The following is a 20,137-nucleotide window of genomic DNA, read 5'->3' on the forward strand; positions in this document are numbered from 1 at the left end:
TGCCACAAGTCTGCCTGCCGCTCTTCAGGACCACCAAGTTCCCAGGGGGACAGCCCCGTCCAGGCCCTCAAGCTACAGGGTGCTGGATGCAGAACAGGAGCCAAACCTACCAAGTGGCCCTTCAGAGTCTTGATCTTCCCGCCTCGAAAAGAGGAGGAAGGCCAGTGCAGAAGAGCCAAGTAGGTGTTAGATGAGGCAGAAGCCGGGAAGGTCAATGGAAAGGTCCCTCAAACTGGGGTGCAGGGTGGAAGAGAAGAGTTGTCAGCCACCTGCTAACAACCCCTTTCCAGCCTGACTGTGTGTACCTACAGCCTACAGAGTTTGGGGTGCCTACTCTGGACCTTTCCCACAGTCACTCTACCCATGTGTACCTGTATGCATCCCCTAAAGTGCTGAAGGAGACTGGGAGAAAAGGAGTCTGTCCTGAGGAGGAATCTTCCCTCTCCTGGAGGGACCAGGGCTGCCCGACAAGAGTGGAGGCCACGTGGGGAAGAGTGGTGCTTCTGGGAGCCTGGGAAGTATCCCGATCCCTCGGCAGCCTCAAACTCCGCTTGGAGCCCCAACGACCCCTGGGTCGTGGTGGGTACACTGTGCTGTAGCTACTGCTCTCAGAGCCACCTGCATGGCCCGGGCCCGTCGGGGGGGTGGGGGTGGGGGGGGTGGGGGGTGAGGACAGCCTGATGGTTAAGGCTGGAGCAGCGTGTGCTCAGCACCAAGGCGGAGAGCCTCCGAGTATGTCCCCTGGCCTTCTCCTTCCCAGCCCAGGAAGCTGGGGCACAGGGAGGTGAGGACAGGAAGAGATGGACAGACAGGAGACACTGAGCCGTGAGTCCTGCTTAATCTGAGAAGGCCAACTAGGACTTGGGTGAGGGAGGTAGAGCCCAGATGGAGTCCCAAGGGATGGTGGCCACAGGCAGATGATGTGCAGAGGTGAGGAGAGGCAGCCTGGCTGACTCACTAGCTCCGTCAGCCACACACCCCTCCCCGGCTCTCTCCAGCCCAGCGGTCATGGCACACCCCCTTGTGGCCACAGGGAGGATGGCTTTGTAAACAGCGAGGGGGTCCACTCTTCCTCCCTCCCTCTCAACACACCCCTCCAATCTAATCCCTGCCTCAGATTTCTGGTCCCTATCTCCCCCCAGCCAGCGATCCCTGGGGGTGGAGGCTGCAGGCACCCACAAAGCCACACAGGAATGTGTCATACAGAGCAAGCAATAGGCCCGAGGTAAACATGAGTCTGGGAAAGCCAGAATGGAGACAACGTGGGCTTGAGTCTGGTCAGGAGGGACTGGTGGGTCTTGCATCACTGAAGACAGAGCGTGCTGAGGAGCAGGACTGGAGAGACCGCAGAGGAGGTGTGGCCATCCTCCGTCCCCTACACTCTTGTTTCCCAGCTCAACCAGACCTTTCCAAGTCTCCAAAGCCCTTGATCCAGCTTTCTCCCCCACCCCTGCCCTCCTCTACCGCCTAATGCCATATCTAAAAAAAGCAGGCGCGGGCATGCCTGGCTGCCTCAGTCGGTAGGGCAGGCGACTCTTGATCTCCAGGTTATGAGTTTGAGTCCCATGTTGGGTGCAGCGATTGCTTAAAAATAAAATCTTTAGGGGTGGGTGCCTGGGTGGCTCAGTCGGTTACGGCTCACGTCATGATTCCGGGGTCCTGGGATCAAGCCCTAAGATGGGCTCCCTGCTCAGCGGGAAGCCTGCTTCTCCCTCTCCCTCTCCCTCCCTGCCCCCCACCCCAGCCTGCTTGTGCACACGCATGCATTCTCTCTCTAACAAATAAAATCTTTAAACTTTTTTAAAGATTTTATTTATTTATTTGAGAGAGAGAGAGAGAGAGCATGCAAGGACCCTGGGATCATGACCAAAGGCAGCGGCTTAACCAACTGAGGCCACCTGGGCACCCCTAAATAAAATCTTTAACAAAAAAAATCTTGAGGGGCACCTGGGTGGCTCAGTCGGTTAAGCATCCAACTCTTGATCTCAGCCCAGGTCTTGATCTCTGGGTGGTGAGTTCAAGCCCCGTGTTGGGTTCCATGCTGGGTGTGGAACCTACTTAAAAAAACTAATCTTTAAAAATTTTTCAAAAAGCAGGTGCTTAATAACCCAGAAACAAGATAATCTCTGACACGGCACACCCCTCCAGGACGGGGGCCTTAGCTTCTCCTCCCCTGTACACCAAAGCCTAGTCATCTGCCAGCACCAATGCTGAGTCGTCCCTCATCTAATCATATAAATACTTACTGTGCATTCACTCTGGCTAGGCACTGTGCTGCTGAATGCTCACAGCCTGCAAGGGATTTCATTTCACAGGCGGGCAAATGAGCTTTGGGGTATTAAATCACCTGCTAAGCATCACACAGCTGGCCAGAAAGGAAGCCGTGGTCTCCCTGATGCCCCACCTCACACAGAACTCAAGAAAGGTCCTGGCGACCCAGGGGGACCCTGAGGCTCCTGAACCGGAGCAGGCAAAGATGGTTTATAGGAGAGGCCACTACTTCGTGTCCTCACACCTGTTCGCTCTGGATGCAGACCTTCTAACAAGCTGCAGTGTGTCTGACCGCTGAGCCCAAAGCACAAGAACAGCTACAAGGTAGAAAAAGGGTGTGGGGTGCTGTAGCAGGCACCCCGACTACAGTGGGCTGGGCGAGTGGGCAGCCTGACAGGGGGCCAGGAACGAAACTATCTAAAGCGGACTTGGGCTCTCAGGGACAGCAGTTCTTTCCACCTGAAGTCCAACAGCCCTGATGTGGGAGAAGCTCTGCTATGCTCAGTGTCTGCCACCAAGAAAGCAGGAAAGGGAGACTAGTACATTCCAGAAGGGTTCCGTGCAAAATATTTAAATTAAGATGTTGGGGCCTTTCCTGCTCTACCATCCAGAAACGCTGGCTACCCAGAAAGCCTCTCTTCAAGGGTCTTGGATGGCTCACATCTGCCAATTCGGAGGCCACCGCAAAAGGCCCTACCTACCTAGGCTTCGGTACAGTCACTGGCTCCACCTCAGAAACCAAGCCCAAGAAATCACTGAGTAAAATCCAAGAAAAAGTGTGGTATCACCCAGCAGAGCAAGTTCTGACGTGACCTCTGGGGCAGGGCTTGTGAAACAGGGGCTATCAGGTCCTATGCTAAAGTCTATACCGCGCAAGATGTAATCAGGGAAGGAAAAGCAAGAAGCGGGGGGGGGGGGGGGGGGGGGCGGGGGGAGAAGAAAAGAGAAAGCTGGCCAGGTGAGAGGTGAGCAGGTGAGCTGCACCTGAACAGGAGCCCGGGGGTTCTGGCCTGGTCACCAGCCAGAGGTGTCCAGCCCCAGCCTGGGCCCTCAAGTAATCCCCTGGGCTTGAGTCTTCAGGTGTAAAGAGAAGGGGCTTGATGGGGGTTCCCTAAGACTCAGACCGGCCCTAGCAGGCTGTGAACCAAAATCTGGAAGTCAAATGTCCAGGGTCACCAGCAGAGGTCTCAGCGTGGATGGCTGTTGGGTATGAGTAGCTTTTCTTGCATATCTATATGTTCTAATTTCCCTTGTTTTACATATCTTTATCAGATGTTTTAAATTATAAACTATTTGTTCACTGCAAGAAATCCAAAGAGTACATAAAATAAAAAATGCACATATTCTCCTCCCAGCCTCTTCAATCCCTCCCTCCAGAGGCTGCCATCCATTCTAGACCACGTGGTGTCTAGGCTTCCAAACACTTTTCCATATGCACACAGTATTCTACTAAAGTGGGAATATATTAACAATATATTTTTAAATCAGTCCTTATAGAACTTCATGCTTTTGAGCACTTGCATAGTATTCCACTGTAAAGACAGACCGTGGTTTATTTAACCATACGCCTGTCAATGAATATTCTATTGGTTCTAACAGGCTGATTGGTTCTAACAGGCGGTTACGAACAAGGCTGATGTGAACATCTCTATACGTGCCATCTTGTGCTAATCTAGAGGGACACAATCCTCTAAGTGGTGCTACGGGGACAGAGTACACATGCATGCAATGTTTTAACAAAGTGGTGAAAACCTGTCCCCCGCAAGGTCCACACTGAGTCACCCGTCCACCAACTTTACTTTTGGGAATTAAAAAAATATAGACGTTTATTCAAAAACAAAAACAAAACCCCCACCACGCCCAGTCATGCAGGAGAACGCACGGCAGGGATCATAGGGGAATCCCTGTGCCGCTTGCCAAATTAGGCTCCATGCCAGGTGTCCTGGTCAGAGCACGCCTGTGTCCGCTTGGCCTGTCCTTAAAGCTTCTCTCCAGCCTCCTGGCAGGACTGGGCTTCTAAGGGAGACTTGCCCTGGCTGCAAGCCTACGGATGGCCGAGCGTGGGCGGGGATGCTGCCAGCCAGCCAGAGCGCTGCTGACTTCCAGTACCTTCAGTGCTACTTCCCCTGAACTCCAGGCCCACACAGCCGCCTCCCTCAGACACTCCGATTCAGCACATCTGAGACAGAACACCTCCTCTTCCATCACCCCGTTCACACCCCAAACTGTCTCCTCTTCCGCTGGTCCCCATCTCAGAAGCATTTCCAGCACCCACCCAGGCATTTATGAAGACAGAAGCCTGACTTCTGACGCCTCTCATCCCAGTACCGAATGAAAACTGGCCCAACCTTGTGGGTCTCACCCCCTGAGCTGGCACCTGACCCAGTCCTTCATCTCCCCCCATGCTGGTCCTGCGCAGGTTCGGCCCGTGTTTTCTCACTTGGAGAGCTGGAACCGCTGCGTGCCTCCAGCCTGGCTCCGCCTAAATCCATCCTCCAGAGCCTCAGACCAAGCTTCTAATGGCATCCTCCTCCCACCCCCACTCCCTTCACAACCCCCTCCCCTTCATCTACCGAGGGACCAAGTGCGAGCTGGCTCACCACAGCAACACCTCTCTCCTGCCCCTCTCAAGCCTCCACCCCCACTCTGGAGCCTCGGCCTCTTGGGCAGCAGCAGCAAGGTGGAGATGAACAACCAAGGTATTAGGTGGCCACGGTCACCACCAATGATCCATGCCACCTGATCCATCACTGGGTATCAGGGGTCTCTTCATTCAGCGATGCCACCGCCCAGGACAATTGGGACAACATGGATCCTCAAACACCGAGGCGAAAATTTCAGGTGTATATGGGGCCAGGCTCTCATCGCTCAGAATCAAGGTGCTCGTTCCCTTTGATCCGCAGCGCAAACTCTCCCAGGTTATCACCTTCTGCACACTCTTCTCCCAATGCCCCCGAGCTCCACTCTCTCTTGCTTGTGGCCAGTGGACTCTCAGGACTGTGTTACCTCTTCCTTCAGGATACATCCAACTCTGAAGAATTTTGCACTGAGCTAAGCTCGTCTTCCTGTCCAAGCCATGGTCCTCTAACTTCAACTCACTAGAGTCTCCTTTGACCAACAAAATGCAATGTAGGAAATATTTCCAGGCAAGACTATATACAGAAACTCTTAGACATTTCCCACACACCGGCCTTGACCTAACCCTAAGAATCTCTCCCTTCCCTTCCTTTGTTTGTTTTTTTTATCATAACATTCATCCTTCCTGAGCTGTGTCCAAGGCGCTCAAAGTCTTCATGAACCAGCCTGATGCACCTATCCATATTCAGCCCCTGTATGTCCCTGACATGTGTTCTATTCTCTCTTCCCAGCTCCTGAAGCTCCTTGGGACACTCTATGAAGTTTCATGTTTCCAAGACGATAATGCCATTCCTTCTTCCCACCTCCTTGGCCTGGTTGACTTCTTTTGGTAACAGCTTTACTGAGACATAATTCATATGCCATACAACTTTCCCATTTAAAGTGTACAAATCAATGGGTCTTAGTATATTCACAGGATTGTGTGATCATCACCACCATCAATTTTAGAACCCCAAAAAGAAACCCCGTACCCTTTTACCCCACCTGCTCCCATCCCCCTAAAATTTACCTTGTGCCTACTATACATTCGATGCTGTCTGCCCATTAGACAGGCACACTTACCCTGCAGGCAAGACCTGCATGACATGTTTTCATTACCCATTCAAGGCCCAGCGTGGCGCCTGTCTCTCAGGAGTGACCATGGTGAGAGCAGCAGGCTTCCCTGACTGTTCACTTGGCACCGGGCCCTGTGCTTACACTTTGTACACATCTCAAAGAGATGCTACTAAAATTTCCGACTGTACAGCTGAGGACAAGCGACCTGCCCAACGTCACGAAGCCAGTAAGTGGCTGAGCTGGGTTAGTTGACCAGTGAGCTCTGTTCCGTCTATATGTCATCTCTGCCCATACGCTCCATGCACTGCTCTCACCTTCTAGTCCCACTCTCCTCTCTTCTCATTAAGGTCATCACAACCTCTGAATGGCAAATCCAACTGAAAAGCTGTCTGACTTTATTTCAATCTCTTGGCCATGTTTGGCATTCATCACCCCTTCTTTTTCAGGTTCTCTGCTGGGGCTGCCCACCTCTCAGGGGGTGTCTTTCACATTTTTGGCAGGACCCCTTGCTTAACTGGACCCTTTCCTGGGGGAGGGTCTCATCTTGAGCCTCTACTCTTCTGACTCTATGTTCCCTCTTGGAGGTAGCAGCCACACTTCTATCCTGATTCCCAAAATTGTCTACCAAGCTCAGACTCACTCCCGAGCACCAAAAATCACCTCTACGTTGCCACTCAAATGGCTCACAGAACCCTCAACCCCATCTTTCTCATTCTTTCTCCAACCTTCTCTTCTGCATTCCACCATCATTTCGCTCTGCCACCGACATGGTTGCCTACACCAGAGATGAGGACGTAGGCTTTGACTCTTCCTTCCTCCTCAGCTCCTTATCCAACCCCTCAAGTCCTATCACTTCCTCAAAGAGATGCTATTCATCCCACGATGATCCTTGCCCATGCCAAAGGCAAGCTGTCATCACCTCTGACCTGGATTACTTATAATACCCTGCAAGTTGTTCTTCCCACTTCTGGTGTGGCTCCCACTTCCAATCCCCTTTTCACACTGCAGGTGCACTCTAAAGTACAAGCCCAATAGTTTTACTCACCCATCCCCTCACTCAGGACAAAGCACTTCCTCTATGGCTTTTGCAATCCTTCAAGACCTGATCTCTAACTCTCCAGCCACACTCCTTGCCACACCACAGTTAGTGCTGAATGACTTGCCACTCCTGGAGGACATCATCCACCACTGCATCTGCAGTTTCATGTGACTGGTGATTGGCCAAGCCCAGCCTGGAGTCTTGCTTTCTTCTTCCCATAAGAGACAGTCTCTTGTGAAAAAATGTTGAAATGCAGAAGGAGATGTTGTAATGAAAAGAACACAAGCAACTCAGAACGGAAAGGATAAATTGTTCTGGAAGACAGCCAGCATACCATACATGTGAGCCCTTCACCATGGTCCCTGAGCATCTAATTTGCTGGCTCTCCCCCTCCTGAATGTTAATTATATTTCTTTACAACAGAAAGAGATGTCTTGACTGGCCCCATTGTCAGGTAGAGCCTCCATTCCAAATTAGGAAGCTAGCATCAGCCGAATTGTGGCTGCATTATCCAGCTAGCCATATGCTTTTCTCTATTTTCTATGTTTCTGAGTAAGAAGAGAGCTAATCCATAGAAAAATTCTGGAAGCAATGACCAACCCGGTAGCAATGAGAACACCTTAGACTCATTATGATCTCTAAATACCATTTTCCAATAAAAAGAACCAGGTCTCCTAAGAGAAATGAGGACTCTAGGTCTGGGTCAGGAAATGTATAAGATAAGATTAGAACATACTGTTATCTCCAAAGTAAGGAAAGCTCCCAAAGGCTACAGGATTGTGTCAAAAAAGACTCAATAGCCTATTGAATAAGCTCCCACTGGCCAAGGGATAATTTGAGCATCAATAAAAAGATTAAAAGACAAAAATATATCAAAATCCGTATGTGCATTATGATACTATACCAAGAAAAAGAACAAACCTCATTAGTCCTCTCTAGGATTTTGGAGAACCAACTCATTATTTTGAAAACTGATAAATATAAGAAAGAATCAAGCATTTATCCTACCTCACTTATATAGACTGTATTTCAGGGTAACAAAGTGGTTGATTAGTGGAAGTTTCCTAGTATAGAAATATTCAAGGGGCACCTGGGTGGCTCAGTCATTAAGTGTCTGCCTTCGGCTCAGGTCATGATCCCAGGCTCCTGGGATCGAGACCCGCATCAGGTTCCCTGCTCTGCGGGAAGCCTGCTTCTCCCTCTCCCACTCCCCCTGCTTGTGTTCCCTCTCTTGCTATGTCTCTCTCTGTCAAATAAATAAATAAAATCTTAAAAAAAAAAAAAAAAAGAAATATTCAAGCTAGCAATCAAAGAAGGAAACATAGAATTAGAATATCACCATTTTGCAACACCTAATGAAATAATGATTCTAGGCAATAAATGTCAATGATTTCTTATGTCACAAAAAGAGAAACAACTAGACGTTATGTGCCTCCCAATGGAAGTACAAAATCACCTATTAAATATTCTTTTTTCCAAAAAAAAAAAAAAAATGAACTAGAATCTAATCAAGCCTCTACATCTAACTACCAATTTACAGGAAAAACAAGGGATAGAGGAACATGTCCAACTATATGGCAAGGATGTAATCAGCAAAATTGAAATGGAGGGAAAACCCATAAATCAAATGACCCAGTTTCTTCAATAAGTAAAAGGAAAAATAAGAGAGACAAAGAACCTATATATTAAAAGACCTGAGATAGCATCAACCAGCTAAAATGTATGGATCATATTTGGATCCTGACTGAAACAAATCATATTTAAAAAATTTGAGATGGGGGCGCCTGGGTGGCTCAGATGGTTAAGCATCTGCCTTCGGCTCAGGTCATGATCTCAGGGTCCTGGGATCGAGTCCCACATCGGGCTCCCTGCTCCTTGGGAACCTGCTTCTCCCTCTGACTCTCTCTCTCTCATGAATAAATAGATGAAATCTTTAAAAAAAAAAAAAATTTGAGATGATCAGAGAAATCTGAACACTGAATGGATAGTTGATGACATTAACAAACTATTGTTGTTTCTTTTAAAGGAGGAATAATAGCTTTGCGGTTATTTTTTTAAAAATTAGTCATGACCTTTTTCAGAGATATTGAAATATTTATAGCTGAAATTATGCGTTGTCTGGGATTTACTTCAAAATAATTCAGGAGTTGGGGGGTAAGTGGAGCTATTTATTGCAACAAGATTGATAATTGTTGTAATGACAAGAACTGATCATCGTTATAGTTAAGTGATTATTACTTACAGATTCGTGATACTATTCCTTCTAATTTGTATATATCTGACAGCATCAGTTTGAAATAGTTTTAAAGAGGACGGGAAAAATTGCTCTTAGGCTGAACCCAGGGTCAAAGCTAAGAGTTGAGGCTCAGAACTATGGGAATGCCTGAAATACCTGCTTGGCTCACTTAAAAAGCCCAGGGGCTGGCACACAGTAGGCCTTTAGGAAGTGTTTCTTGAATGAGCAAACAAACATCTGAACATCAAAGTAGCACTACATATGCTCCTAATGCCTGAAATACATCCAACAAGCCCAAATTTGGCAAGCCTTTGCGGAAGGTGGTGCTCCATACCATCACTTTCACCAGTGTCACCCTCAGTATGTAATTATATATTTAGTCTACTTTAAAATAACAATAACGGGGCACCTGGCTGGCTCAGTCAGAAGAACATGCGACTCTGGATCTTGGGGTTCGAGAGATTAGTTAAATAAATAAAACTTAAAAAAATAACAACAACAGCTACTAACACACTGACTCAACACTTGCAATGTGCCAAATCCATGCTAAGTGCTTTATATGAATTATCTTGTTTAACCTTCATAACCGGCCCTTGAAGTAGGTGCCATTATTATTACCACTTTACAGACGATAAAACTCTGGACAGAGAGGTTACGTGGCACAGAGCCATGAAGTAGTAAGCCCACATTTGTAACTTCTACATTACACTGATCTCTTAATGTCTTCCCCCTGCCCACACTGACCTCCACCACCAGATTATGAGGGTCAAGAGAACATCATTCAACAAAATATCTCAGCCCCTATCACAATGCCTGGCATAAAATAGGTGCTTCATAAGTATATGCTGGATGAATGAAAACATTCTAAGTAATACTGTATGATTTCCCTTTGTGTATCTCTGACCCACCTCATCTTCCCCACAATTTCCAGCACAAGACTCAGCCCCCAGAAGGTACTCTACATATCCAGAAACACTCAGAGTTAAAAAGTGCTTTTGTGACCACCCAACTCTGTCCCCTCAGTTAACCAAAGGATAGGACCTCTCCAGGTTTTTTCTCCTACCTCTGAGTATAGACAATCAAGCAAGATGGACAATGGAGAACATATGAGCTTTGGAGGTCCTAAAAGACTGAGTTCTAGCAGAAGAGGTCAGTAGCAGATGCCCTGCTGGAGTGAGATTCAGGGAGGAAGGCCCGGGGTGTGGTGGAGGGTATGCATTTGCCCTTCCTTGAAGAACACACCCTCTGCCCAGTGCCCTGTGCCTTCTGGGAACTGTCCAAGACCTGAAATATCTTTGGAAATCTTGTCACTTCAGGACATACTTACAGATCTCACTAGGCACCAACGGCTTCCTTGGTCTCCCCTCCCCTCTTTCCTTTCCCCTGGAGATAGGGAAGCAAAAAAACACCCAGCAACAAAGGCCTCTGGTGTCATCTTCGAAGCAGCGAAGGACTTTCTGTAGAGGATAATGGGGTTTCTAGTCACTCCTTCTGCTTCTGGCTATCCCCAGCCCCTGAAAGTCTTGAGCATCTCCAGCATATAGGGTCCCAAGAATCCCAAACCCTATGTCAAGAAACTTCTAGGAAAATAGCACAGACAACCACAGGAGCTGTAACTGGGTGGCGGGGATAACATTCTAGTCTAGCATGATCACAAGGGGGCTCTAAGATGGGGTGCTACTGGGGCTGGGCCTTGAAGGGTGGGAATCACTGGGCTTCGTGGGGATGAGACGGATACAGAAGGAATGGCAGGTGCAATGTAGTGAAAGCAAGAGCTAACATTTATCTAGCACATACTCTGTGTTCGTTGCTGGGCTAAGTGTTTATATATAAAAGCTTGTTGATATCTCACCTTATGAAACAGCGGATGACAATATACCAGATGAAGAATCCAAGGCCCAGAGGTGTTAAATAACTTGTCTAAGGTAATCCAGTAATTGGCAGGGCTGGGATTCAGACTGATTTTTCCAACCCCAGGGTCCACCATACTATGTGCACCAAGAATTGGGGCGGGGCGGGCGAGACGGTTTGTGTGAGGGAAAGGACTAAGTGTGGAAGAGCAAGGGAATCCTTGAATGTGACCCTAAAGGTCTAGATGGGGTGCCACAAGGCAGGCCATGTGCTGAGCCGTGTTGCAGGAGGAATGGCCTAACACATTTATGGAGGATAATGGTGGAGGGGTTGCTGGGAAGATGGAACCTGGTGCCCCCAGAAGCTCTACAGGAGGAGGAAGGACAGGCAGCAGCATGAGTGAGGAAAACCAAGAGGAGAAACATTACCAAATGCCAGTTGGTAATCAATGGTGTTCACCTTCAGATTTAAGCAAAGAACGATCTCCAGTCCCAGTCAGTCCACAAAACTTGTATTAAATGCCAACTGTGTGCCAGGCCCTGCCCTAGGCAGCCTCCCTCTGTTTCTCCTCCTTTTCCCAGTGAGGAAAATCAGGTTGCTGGCAGGCTCCTACAACTCGGCACCCTAAGGTGCTCTCCTCTTCTTCCTGTCTCCACTCTCATAAGGCAGACAAACAGCTTTTCTCGGATGTTTATGTTAAACTCATAAAGTCCAGAATTCCTGCATTTTAACTTCAATAAGTTTTAAAATTTAAAAGTATTTATTTCCACTTTACTGGTCTAGCTTACAAGATAAACAATAACTTATTTTTAAAAACTAAATCCTCTTTTAACCTCAGTAAGTTTTTTTAAGCACTGGAATATGCTTTCATTAATATTCTAAAAAAAAAAAAAAAACACTGGTAAAGTGAACCTCAGTAAGTTTTTGATGAGAAAATTTTCTCCAGAGGGCAAATCGTCTCCCACTCCAGCTACCAACCATGGAGCCAACAGTACCTCTGCCCAAGGGTATCTCTTGAGGGTCAGAAATGGGAACTTACATCCCAACCACAATGCCCTTCGTGATCACCAGGGGAAGTGGGGACTCAGCGACATCTCTAATTCAGTAAATCTGAGGCAGCTGTGCCTCAGGGAGTCAATCTTAGTTTGGAGCTGAAGAAAGGGGACCTTAGCTTCTCATTCTTGTGCTTAAAAAAAAAAAATCCTTTTCCAACAGACAACCTTCTCACTGAGGAGGTGGGATTTATTAGCCAAATACAAGTGTAGAAACTTCCAAACTTGGAGGGCAACCTCTTGCTCTCCGAAATCACTGACTTCAGGAAACTCTGCTCAGCCAGTGGTTCGGCGATGGGAGCAAACTCTCACTAGGCTGGCTCAGCAATTTCCCAGGAAGGTTCACCCCGCCGGCCAAGACTAAGAGACAGCGATCCCAGATGCCTTGGTGTATGTTGGGCGGGAAGCCGGGGACTTTTCCGCTTAGGTTCTCTAAGCGTTGCCACGGGGCCGTTCTTTGACTACGTCAGGGTAAAGAGGTTTGTATGGGCACTTCTCGCACCACCGATTAACCACTCTCGAGAGACCCTCTTTTTCAAACTATACGACAAGCATAAGGGGGGAAGAGGCGGCCCCAGCAGACGCTAACCACTGCGGTTCTAAAAGCCTTGGTTGCGTCTCGGCCCGTGCGGAGCCGCATCTGGAGGGAGATTCCCTTCCGGGGCGCCCGCCATCAGCCCCTGGATTCCCAGCAAGGCCTCTCAGGCCCGTCGAGAACCCCCGCCTCCGGCTTCCCCGCCCAGATCTCGGAACCCTCAGGCCCGGGCCAGTCTCTTTGCCGGCCTTTCAAGGCCCAGCTGCCCGGCCCCGCGGCTCACCCTCGAGCGTCTCGCACTGCACCAGATTGAGGTAGTCCGCCTGGCTGAGCACCCCGGCCTTCAGGCCGCGCACCAGTCCCTCCAAGTAGCCATTGTCCACGTTGAAATAAAGCTCCGGGAAGAACGACATGGCTGCGGCGGGGGAAGCGAGATCGCAGAACCCCGATCGCCCGGTGGACAGCTCGATTCCAAGATCAGCTGACTCGGCGCCAGCAGCAGGCTGTCAAGCGGGTCAGGTGATGCGCGAGCGCCTCACGTGACCACAATGGGGCGGGGCTCTGAGTGGCGCCCGGCTTCCGGGTGGTTTCGTCCGAAAGCATTGCGCAGGTGTGGGCCCTCTGGCGCCTGCGCGACTAGGGTAGGCGTACCTCTCGCTACCAACTTGGAGTGTCTGAGGCCGGCCGCGTGGTGGCGCACGTGGCCGCGGGGATTCAATTGGGCCTTCTAGCTTTACAAGCCCCTCTGGGTTAGCGGGCACCGAGGGGCAGGCCGAGTAAAGATGGGAGTGAGCGGTGCTTCTTATGCTTGGAAATATTCCAGACTGTTGAGTCAGTCTTTCCCCGAAGGGAACTGCGGTTCGAGGGGCAGGCTTCGCCGAGGTCACAGGTCGAGTTAGCTGCAAGCAGGCCCTGGAGCCTAAAGCTTGCTGGCCAGCCAGGAGTTACAGCCCCTGTATGCACTGCGCGCTGCTCCCGCATTTATTGTGCAAGATTCTGGAGGGCTGGAGCCCGGCCTTTCCGCCTCCCCACCGACGCCTAGCACCGTAAGAGCATGCATGTAAGTGATTCAGATGATGGGTAGCCTAGACCCTTGGGAAGGGGTGTGTGTGATTTCTTGGCTTGGCCGCAACCCCATCCCTACCGTGACTTCCATGACCTCCCGCCTCCGACAGCCACGTTCGAAATAACGCCACAGCCTTGGGGTTGGTCCCAGCCTTTATTCGCTACCCCGTGTACAGCCCCGACCCCGACGTCGGCCCGCTAGGTACGGCTGCAGGGGTTCATGGCAGTACCCAGCTTGCGGCAGTAGCAGAAGGCGTTGAAGAAACGGCAGTAGCACGTGGCACATGGGTCGCAACATGGTACCTGGTGTCCCAGACAGGATTCATGCAGCCTTACGCAGCGACGCGGGGAGCGTGGCTCGCGGCCCTCCGGATCAAGTACCTACAGGAGTGAGGGAGCGGGACTGCAGGCATGGGCCTCTGAATGCAGGTCCAGGGATGTCACCTGCCTCAGTGCAGGCAGGATGGCCACGGAGCACGGAGAGAGTAGTCTGCAGTATCACCCCAGGTGAGGGGGTCATGAGGTGGAGAGAGGGGCTTCTGCCTGATGTCCCCTCCCAAAGCCTGTGGTCGTCCCCCTTTTCCTGGGCAGTTACCTCTGCCAAGGCCTCGGCCTCCTGCAGCCGAGCTTCTTCTGACTGTTCTGCAGTTGTCCTTTTCAGCGAGGACTGCAGGCCCAGGCCTGGAACAGATGATGTGAGGGCAGAACCCCCTCCCTCCCCATGCATAAAACACCCACCTCCGAGGCCTGGGACTGGGAAGGGGGAAGGAGGGCTCATACCACGCAGGATACTTTGTGGCCAGAGGGTATCCAGGCTCCACCCAGCTCCACCCCTGCCGGTACTGACCTGGGAGCTCTGGGAACTGGGCCTGGTCAGGCCTTCTGATGCCTCCCATGGGGGCCAGGCCCATCTGGGCCCCCTGCATGGGGGGCAGTGCCAGCAGCAGGGTACAGCTCAGCAGCACTGCAGACAGCATGACCTGGCCGGCAGTAAGACACACCGCTTAGTCCTTCCTCATCCTTGATGCACCCTCTGGGTGCCCTACCCCAGACAGAGACCTCCCAGAGGTCAGGAGTCTCTGCCCAACCTGAGGACTTACCTCTGCTTGCTGGATCCTTGCCTGGAGAGTTTCTGGCCACTCCGGCGCCCTCAGCTTATATGGCAGGGTCTAATGAATGCCCCACACGTGACTGCCGCCTGCAACCAGGACATAAGGGGCCCTCCCCAGAGGGTGGGGGCACAGCTCAGGCCTCTCTCCCTGAAACCTGGGCTTTTGGATGCTCTATAAGAGGTGTGCCCATCTCCAATTTGGGGGTGAGGTCCCCAGGTGCCAATCAAAGTTGGGGAACAAGACAGGGTACCCAGAACCCCCAAATTTCTACAGGACAGGGACCTGGGTAGGGGTGGGGAGGTTGGACAGGCAGGAACCATTAGCAGTAACAAGGCAGGCAGCCCTGAGATCTTAATTTAATTTGTGGCCCCGGAGATGCTCACTCAGACCCTGTGTGGCATGTTGTTTCCTTTGCTTCCAGGAACTTTGGTCAAGGGCATTGAAGAGGGTGATGGGCCAGTGGCCAGAGTGGGGTGCAGACTTAGACTTTTTGAAGGGAAAAGGGAGGGGAGAAGCCCACTTAGCCAAAACCAAGCCCTCCTGCCTCCATCCCTAGTCCTTCCTCCCCTCCCCTTTGTCCCCCAGGCTTCTCCAAGACCCCCACCCCTGCTCCTTCTCCCAAACCGTTTTCCGCCCGGGGTTCCTGGAAGCCAAGGAGGCAGAACGGACTGTTCCCTGGGTGGGCGAGCAGCTTCAAAGTAAAAAGCTTTCAGGCTGCCTGTCTCATTAGTGCTAATGGCTGTTGCCTTCCGCCCTGTGTTGTCAGGCCTGTGCCCACGCCTAGTCTCATCAGCACGAGGCCAGGGTGAAGACTGCCCTTTTGTGAAGGTGGGAGGACACACAGGACCCCACCTGCCCCTGCCTTCCCTCTCCCCTCTGGAGGACTCTTTAACACACCCTTGCCCATCAGGGAAAGGGGTACAGGCTGAATTACCTTCAAGACCTCAGTGTACAAATTGAGCTGCCTGAGACAGTAGGAAGATGAGGCTGTTGGGGTTTGCAGTCCAGGTTCACACAGGCTATTCTGCCCAGGACGGGGCCTGAGGAAGTCCTCCCAGCAGCGGGTGGAAACCATATGTTGTCATCTGACAGCCTTTGGCCTTCAGCACCAACAGTCAGTTTTGGGGTTCAGTTGCATGGGGAGGGGCCACTCTGCAGATTGTGGGGCTGTGGCAACTCCATTCACAGACGGGCACTGATGGCTGTTCTGGTATCAGGCTAGCACTGGCCTCACTTGTGGTTGGCCCAGGAGCTCGGAGGGTCACATACTACTGCCCAGAGGGAGGAGGTTGGGGAGTGAGGGAAAGCCTCTCTGAGGAGGTGGTCCCAGGATAATGCAGCAAAGGGCCATCCCCATTTCTACCCTGACAATGCTACTAGCTATTTTGGTGACAAATAGCCACAAAGTGTGACAAATAGCCACAAAGCCTCCCTGGCAACTGACATTGACCTTTCTTCCCCAGAGGCTAGAGCTGGGCCCCGTCGTCTACCCCAGGGCTTTCTCATCTCAGGGTGGTGCAGGGTGAGGGTATCAAGCAGTAGATATGCTTCCATCTTGGTGGGGCCAGTGGGGGTTCAAGAAGGGCAATGCATCAAATGTACCCGAGGCACTTTCCCCAAATCCCTGGCCCCTGGCCCCATCCTTGGAGATTCTGGCTGAGGAGATGGAGGTGGGGAGCAGAGCCTGCAGGTGGATTTTGGAAAGGTGCCCCAGGTGAGTTGAGGTGGAGGCTGTGAGCACTTGGCTGGGCCTGATCGGCATCCATGCTAAGAACAGTTCATGTTTGGAGGTGGTGGGAGTGCTCATCCCATCCAGGCACTCAGTGTCTGCTCATCTACAGAGCAGTGACTGTCTTCCCCTGTGTGTGTGCGGGGGATGACATGGGCAGTGATGGACAAGGGCTGAAGCACTCCCAGGGGCAGCCCCGGTCCCTAGTCAGGTCTGGTGGGCAAGACAGTCGAAAAAACCAACCATCAAAACACAGTAGGATGATGAGAGAGATATAAATGTTGGCTATTTGATGACATTAAGGAATAATTGTTAATTTTTTAAGTTGTGATAATGGTTTTGTGCTTTCAAGTAGCTTTTTTTAGAGAAATATAATGAAGTATTTACTGATAAAATGATGTGAAATAATCCAAGGGAGGGGGAATAGCAGGACATGATGTAGATGAAATAAAATTGTTCATGAGTTGGTAATTTGTTGAAATTGGGTGATGAATACACGGACTTCGTTATCCCATGACTGCTATCCTTGTGTAGGTTTGAAAATCTTCATAATAAAAATTAAAAACAAAGAGAATTATCTGAAATGAAATGGGATAAATGCTTTGGTAGAAAAATGCCCCAGGAGCTTGTAGGACTAGGAGGGGCATCTACCGCAGCTGAGGGAGAAGCAGGAAGTTGGCTGGGGAAGGCTTTCTGGGAGAGGAAACTTTTACTCATTGATGAAGCTTGAGTAAGAGTCAAGGGTGGAGCCACACTAGGGACAGTGTAAGTTTTCTGGACCCATAATTGGCACATGGTTTACCGAGCTGCCTAGTTCTACAGCTTAACACTGGTACAGGCTCTGCTCCAAGCCTGGTTCCCGCCGGACGAGCCCCAGCCTGGTGAGCAGTCAGTAGACGCTTTTCTCCCCCTTCCCCGACCCGCCCAGGGTCAGAGAGTTGGCTACTCCCAGAGTTGATTCAGTCAGTGAGTCAATCAGCAAACATCTAGAGCCACCTCCACATTGTATCACTGCTGTGAGTGTGCACAGGCTCAGACCGTAGCCACAAGAGCCCAGGAGCTCTCCTGCCACCCAGCTGCAGTCCGGAAATCGACATTTATTTATATCCTTTCCCACCCTGTCCTCCTGCCCTCCAGCACTGTGTCACCTAGCCCCCTCCCACAACCACTGAATTAGCCCAAAACATTGCCTGTGGGTTTCTGGTCATAGCTCTTCCTCTATATCTATATCCATATCCATATCTATATCTGCATCTCTATCTAAAGTGAAATTTCCGTTGACTTATCAAATTTTATTTGTTTTTGCAAATAACCAGTTTTTGGCCCGATTTATCAAATTTTGTTACAATTAAGTTTCTGCCTTCCTACGATTTTCTATTTCCCTTGGGTTTGTTGATCCTTACATTTATCTTTCCTCCTGATGAACGCAGTTGCCTACAGCTAGTAGTGTATAAAAGCTCCCCCCCCCCAGCCCGTTTCATCTGCTAATGAGTATAAATACTACGGGGGTGATTTTACTGGTCAGGAACTGATGTTCCCAGGATCATGCTTGTTGACAAAAAGACCTTCAGAAATGTTCTTCGCGTCGGATTTGGGAGACCTGGGGGGAGGCAGTGCCTACTTGGTGAGGCTGGCGAGGGACCCAAACGTAGGGACCCTGACTTCAGGGAGAGGAAGAGGAGAATGTAGTTGCTCTGTGCCGGAGATCAAGTATGAGGACAAGGAGGGGGGCTTGACCCCTACCTCTCCCCTTTTCCCTCCTCAAGGTAGTCCTCACTTCCAAGGGCACTGTTCCTACTTTGTCCAGCAGGGGGCAGCAGAGCACCCACTGGCTCTCCCAATCCAACTTTGTTCTGAAAACCAGACCCCCTCCCAGCACACTGCCCTTGCCCCTGTGGCTCATCTGTAGGACTTCCAAAAGGCAGAGGTTGCCTGGAGAGGTGTGGTCCCCTCAATTATCCGGGGAGGGGGAATCAGGATGGATGGAGGTTATTTCAGGCTGGTGTCTTGAGCCCTAAGATGGGAAGGATTCCTCCGTGATCAGGTGATCCTAGAAGAGAGAGTCATGTTTGCCGCCTGAATGCCGAATGCCAGCCCTTGCCATTCTCCCATTCATGCAAGAACAATTTACTGAGTGCCTGCTACATGAAAAGCGTTATGCCAAGGCTTCCAGACTTGGAGGGTAGGTCAGAGGCTGTGGTGTCCTGAAACTCCTGATTCTGAGGTCAGACAGGCTTTGTGGGCTTTCCTGCTGCAGTGAAAGTGTAGAATGGAGCCAAGCCAAGGGAGAGTGGAGCAAGGTACAGAGATAGCTGATGGACAGACTGCAAGGGGGCTCAGGCCCAGAGATACCCTTTACCCTCAGGCCTTACTCTAACTCCCAGTCCCCCCTCCCCCTACCATCCTCACTTTCAGTGCTGGAAGTGGGCCCTTCATTAGGGGTCCCCAGAACAACCGAGCTATGGCTGGAGTGTTTAGAGGAAATTTCACAAAGGCCCAGGGGTGCCAAAGACAAGTAGGCCCAGCTAGTCTGGTTCATAGGATGTGGCTTGCAGCCTGGGTGCTTGGGCCCTGCCGGTATGGCAAAGGCCATCCTAAACTCCAACCCCAGCCCCCTCTGAAGACATCCACAACCCAGCGTCAACTGCCAGATGCCTGCAGAGGTAGCCAGTCCTTCCTCCCATCTGCCAGGCTCCACCTTTCAGTGTGAAATATTCTGTTTCTAGGGGGGTTGCAGCACGTCACCTTCTGTCTCAGGGTGATTTCTAACTGTCAGCATGTTCAAACAGGCAGACATCAGCCTCCGCACTCACAGGAAGCCCACACAGAGTGGTGAGGGGATTGTTCCATTCCAGGTGATGAGAGGACCCCAGAATTTAAAGATTGATTGTTTATTTATTTATTTATTTAATTGACAGAGAAAGAGAGAGAGAGCGCACAAGCAGGGGGGAGCGGCAGGCAGAGGAAGAGGAAGAAGCAGGCTCCCCGATGAGCAGAGAGCCCAACGCAGGGCTGGATCCCAGGACTCTGGGATCACGGCCTGAGCCAAAGGCAGATGCTTAACTGACTGAGCCACGCAGGCATCCCGAGAGGACCCCTGAATTTAACAGGATCTCTGGGTAAGGGCGCTTTGAGTCCCCATCAACTCTTCACAGAGGCGTGGCACTGTTGGGCTGGGAAGGGGGTGCCCAGGGTGTCCCGTTCATTGTTCCTAATCTATCCCCATAGAATGGAGCAACCCAACTCCCTGGGGATGTTCAGTGGCTCAGCTAAAGCCTGGGAACAAAGGTGTTTTCACAACAGGAACCGTTGGGCTACCTAGGAATGATTCTTATCCTAGGAATGACTTTCTTTCTTTCTTTCTTTCTTTCTTTCTTTCTTTCTTTCTTTCTTTCTTTCTTTCTTTCTTCCTTCCTTCCTTCCTTCCTTCCTTCCTTCCTTCCTTCCTTCCTTCCTTCCTTCCTTTCTTTCTTTCTTTTTGTAGGCTCCACGCCAAGCATGGAGCCCAATATGGGGCTCAAACTCACAACCCTGAGATCAAGACCCATGCTGAG

The 20,137-nt window shown here is 50.6% G+C and overlaps 2 protein-coding genes across 2 annotated transcripts in view; both read right to left on the reverse strand.

The window, feature by feature from the left end:
* ATP6V0D1 (ATPase H+ transporting V0 subunit d1) overlaps window positions 1-13,213 on the reverse strand; it is a 37,786-nt gene extending 24,573 nt beyond the window's left edge. The window contains exon 1 of the mRNA XM_032424343.1: window positions 12,961-13,213. Coding sequence (XP_032280234.1) covers window positions 12,961-13,090 — 130 coding nt within the window. The 5' untranslated portion in view covers window positions 13,091-13,213. The remainder of the gene's footprint in view (window positions 1-12,960) is intronic.
* Window positions 13,214-13,918: 705 nt separating this feature from the next.
* AGRP (agouti related neuropeptide) lies at window positions 13,919-14,719 on the reverse strand. The gene is made up of 3 exons (XM_032424563.1): window positions 14,590-14,719; window positions 14,338-14,423; window positions 13,919-14,123 (listed from the first exon to the last, which is right to left on the reverse strand). The coding sequence occupies exons 1-3, from the start codon at window positions 14,717-14,719 to the stop codon at window positions 13,941-13,943; spliced, it is 399 nt and encodes a 132-aa protein (XP_032280454.1). The 3' UTR covers window positions 13,919-13,940.
* Between the last annotated feature and the right edge of the window lie 5,418 nt (window positions 14,720-20,137).

The sequence above is a fragment of the Phoca vitulina genome, unplaced genomic scaffold (genome assembly GCF_004348235.1).
Source record: "Phoca vitulina isolate PV1807 unplaced genomic scaffold, GSC_HSeal_1.0 scaffold30, whole genome shotgun sequence".
Taxonomy (NCBI): domain Eukaryota; kingdom Metazoa; phylum Chordata; class Mammalia; order Carnivora; family Phocidae; genus Phoca; species Phoca vitulina.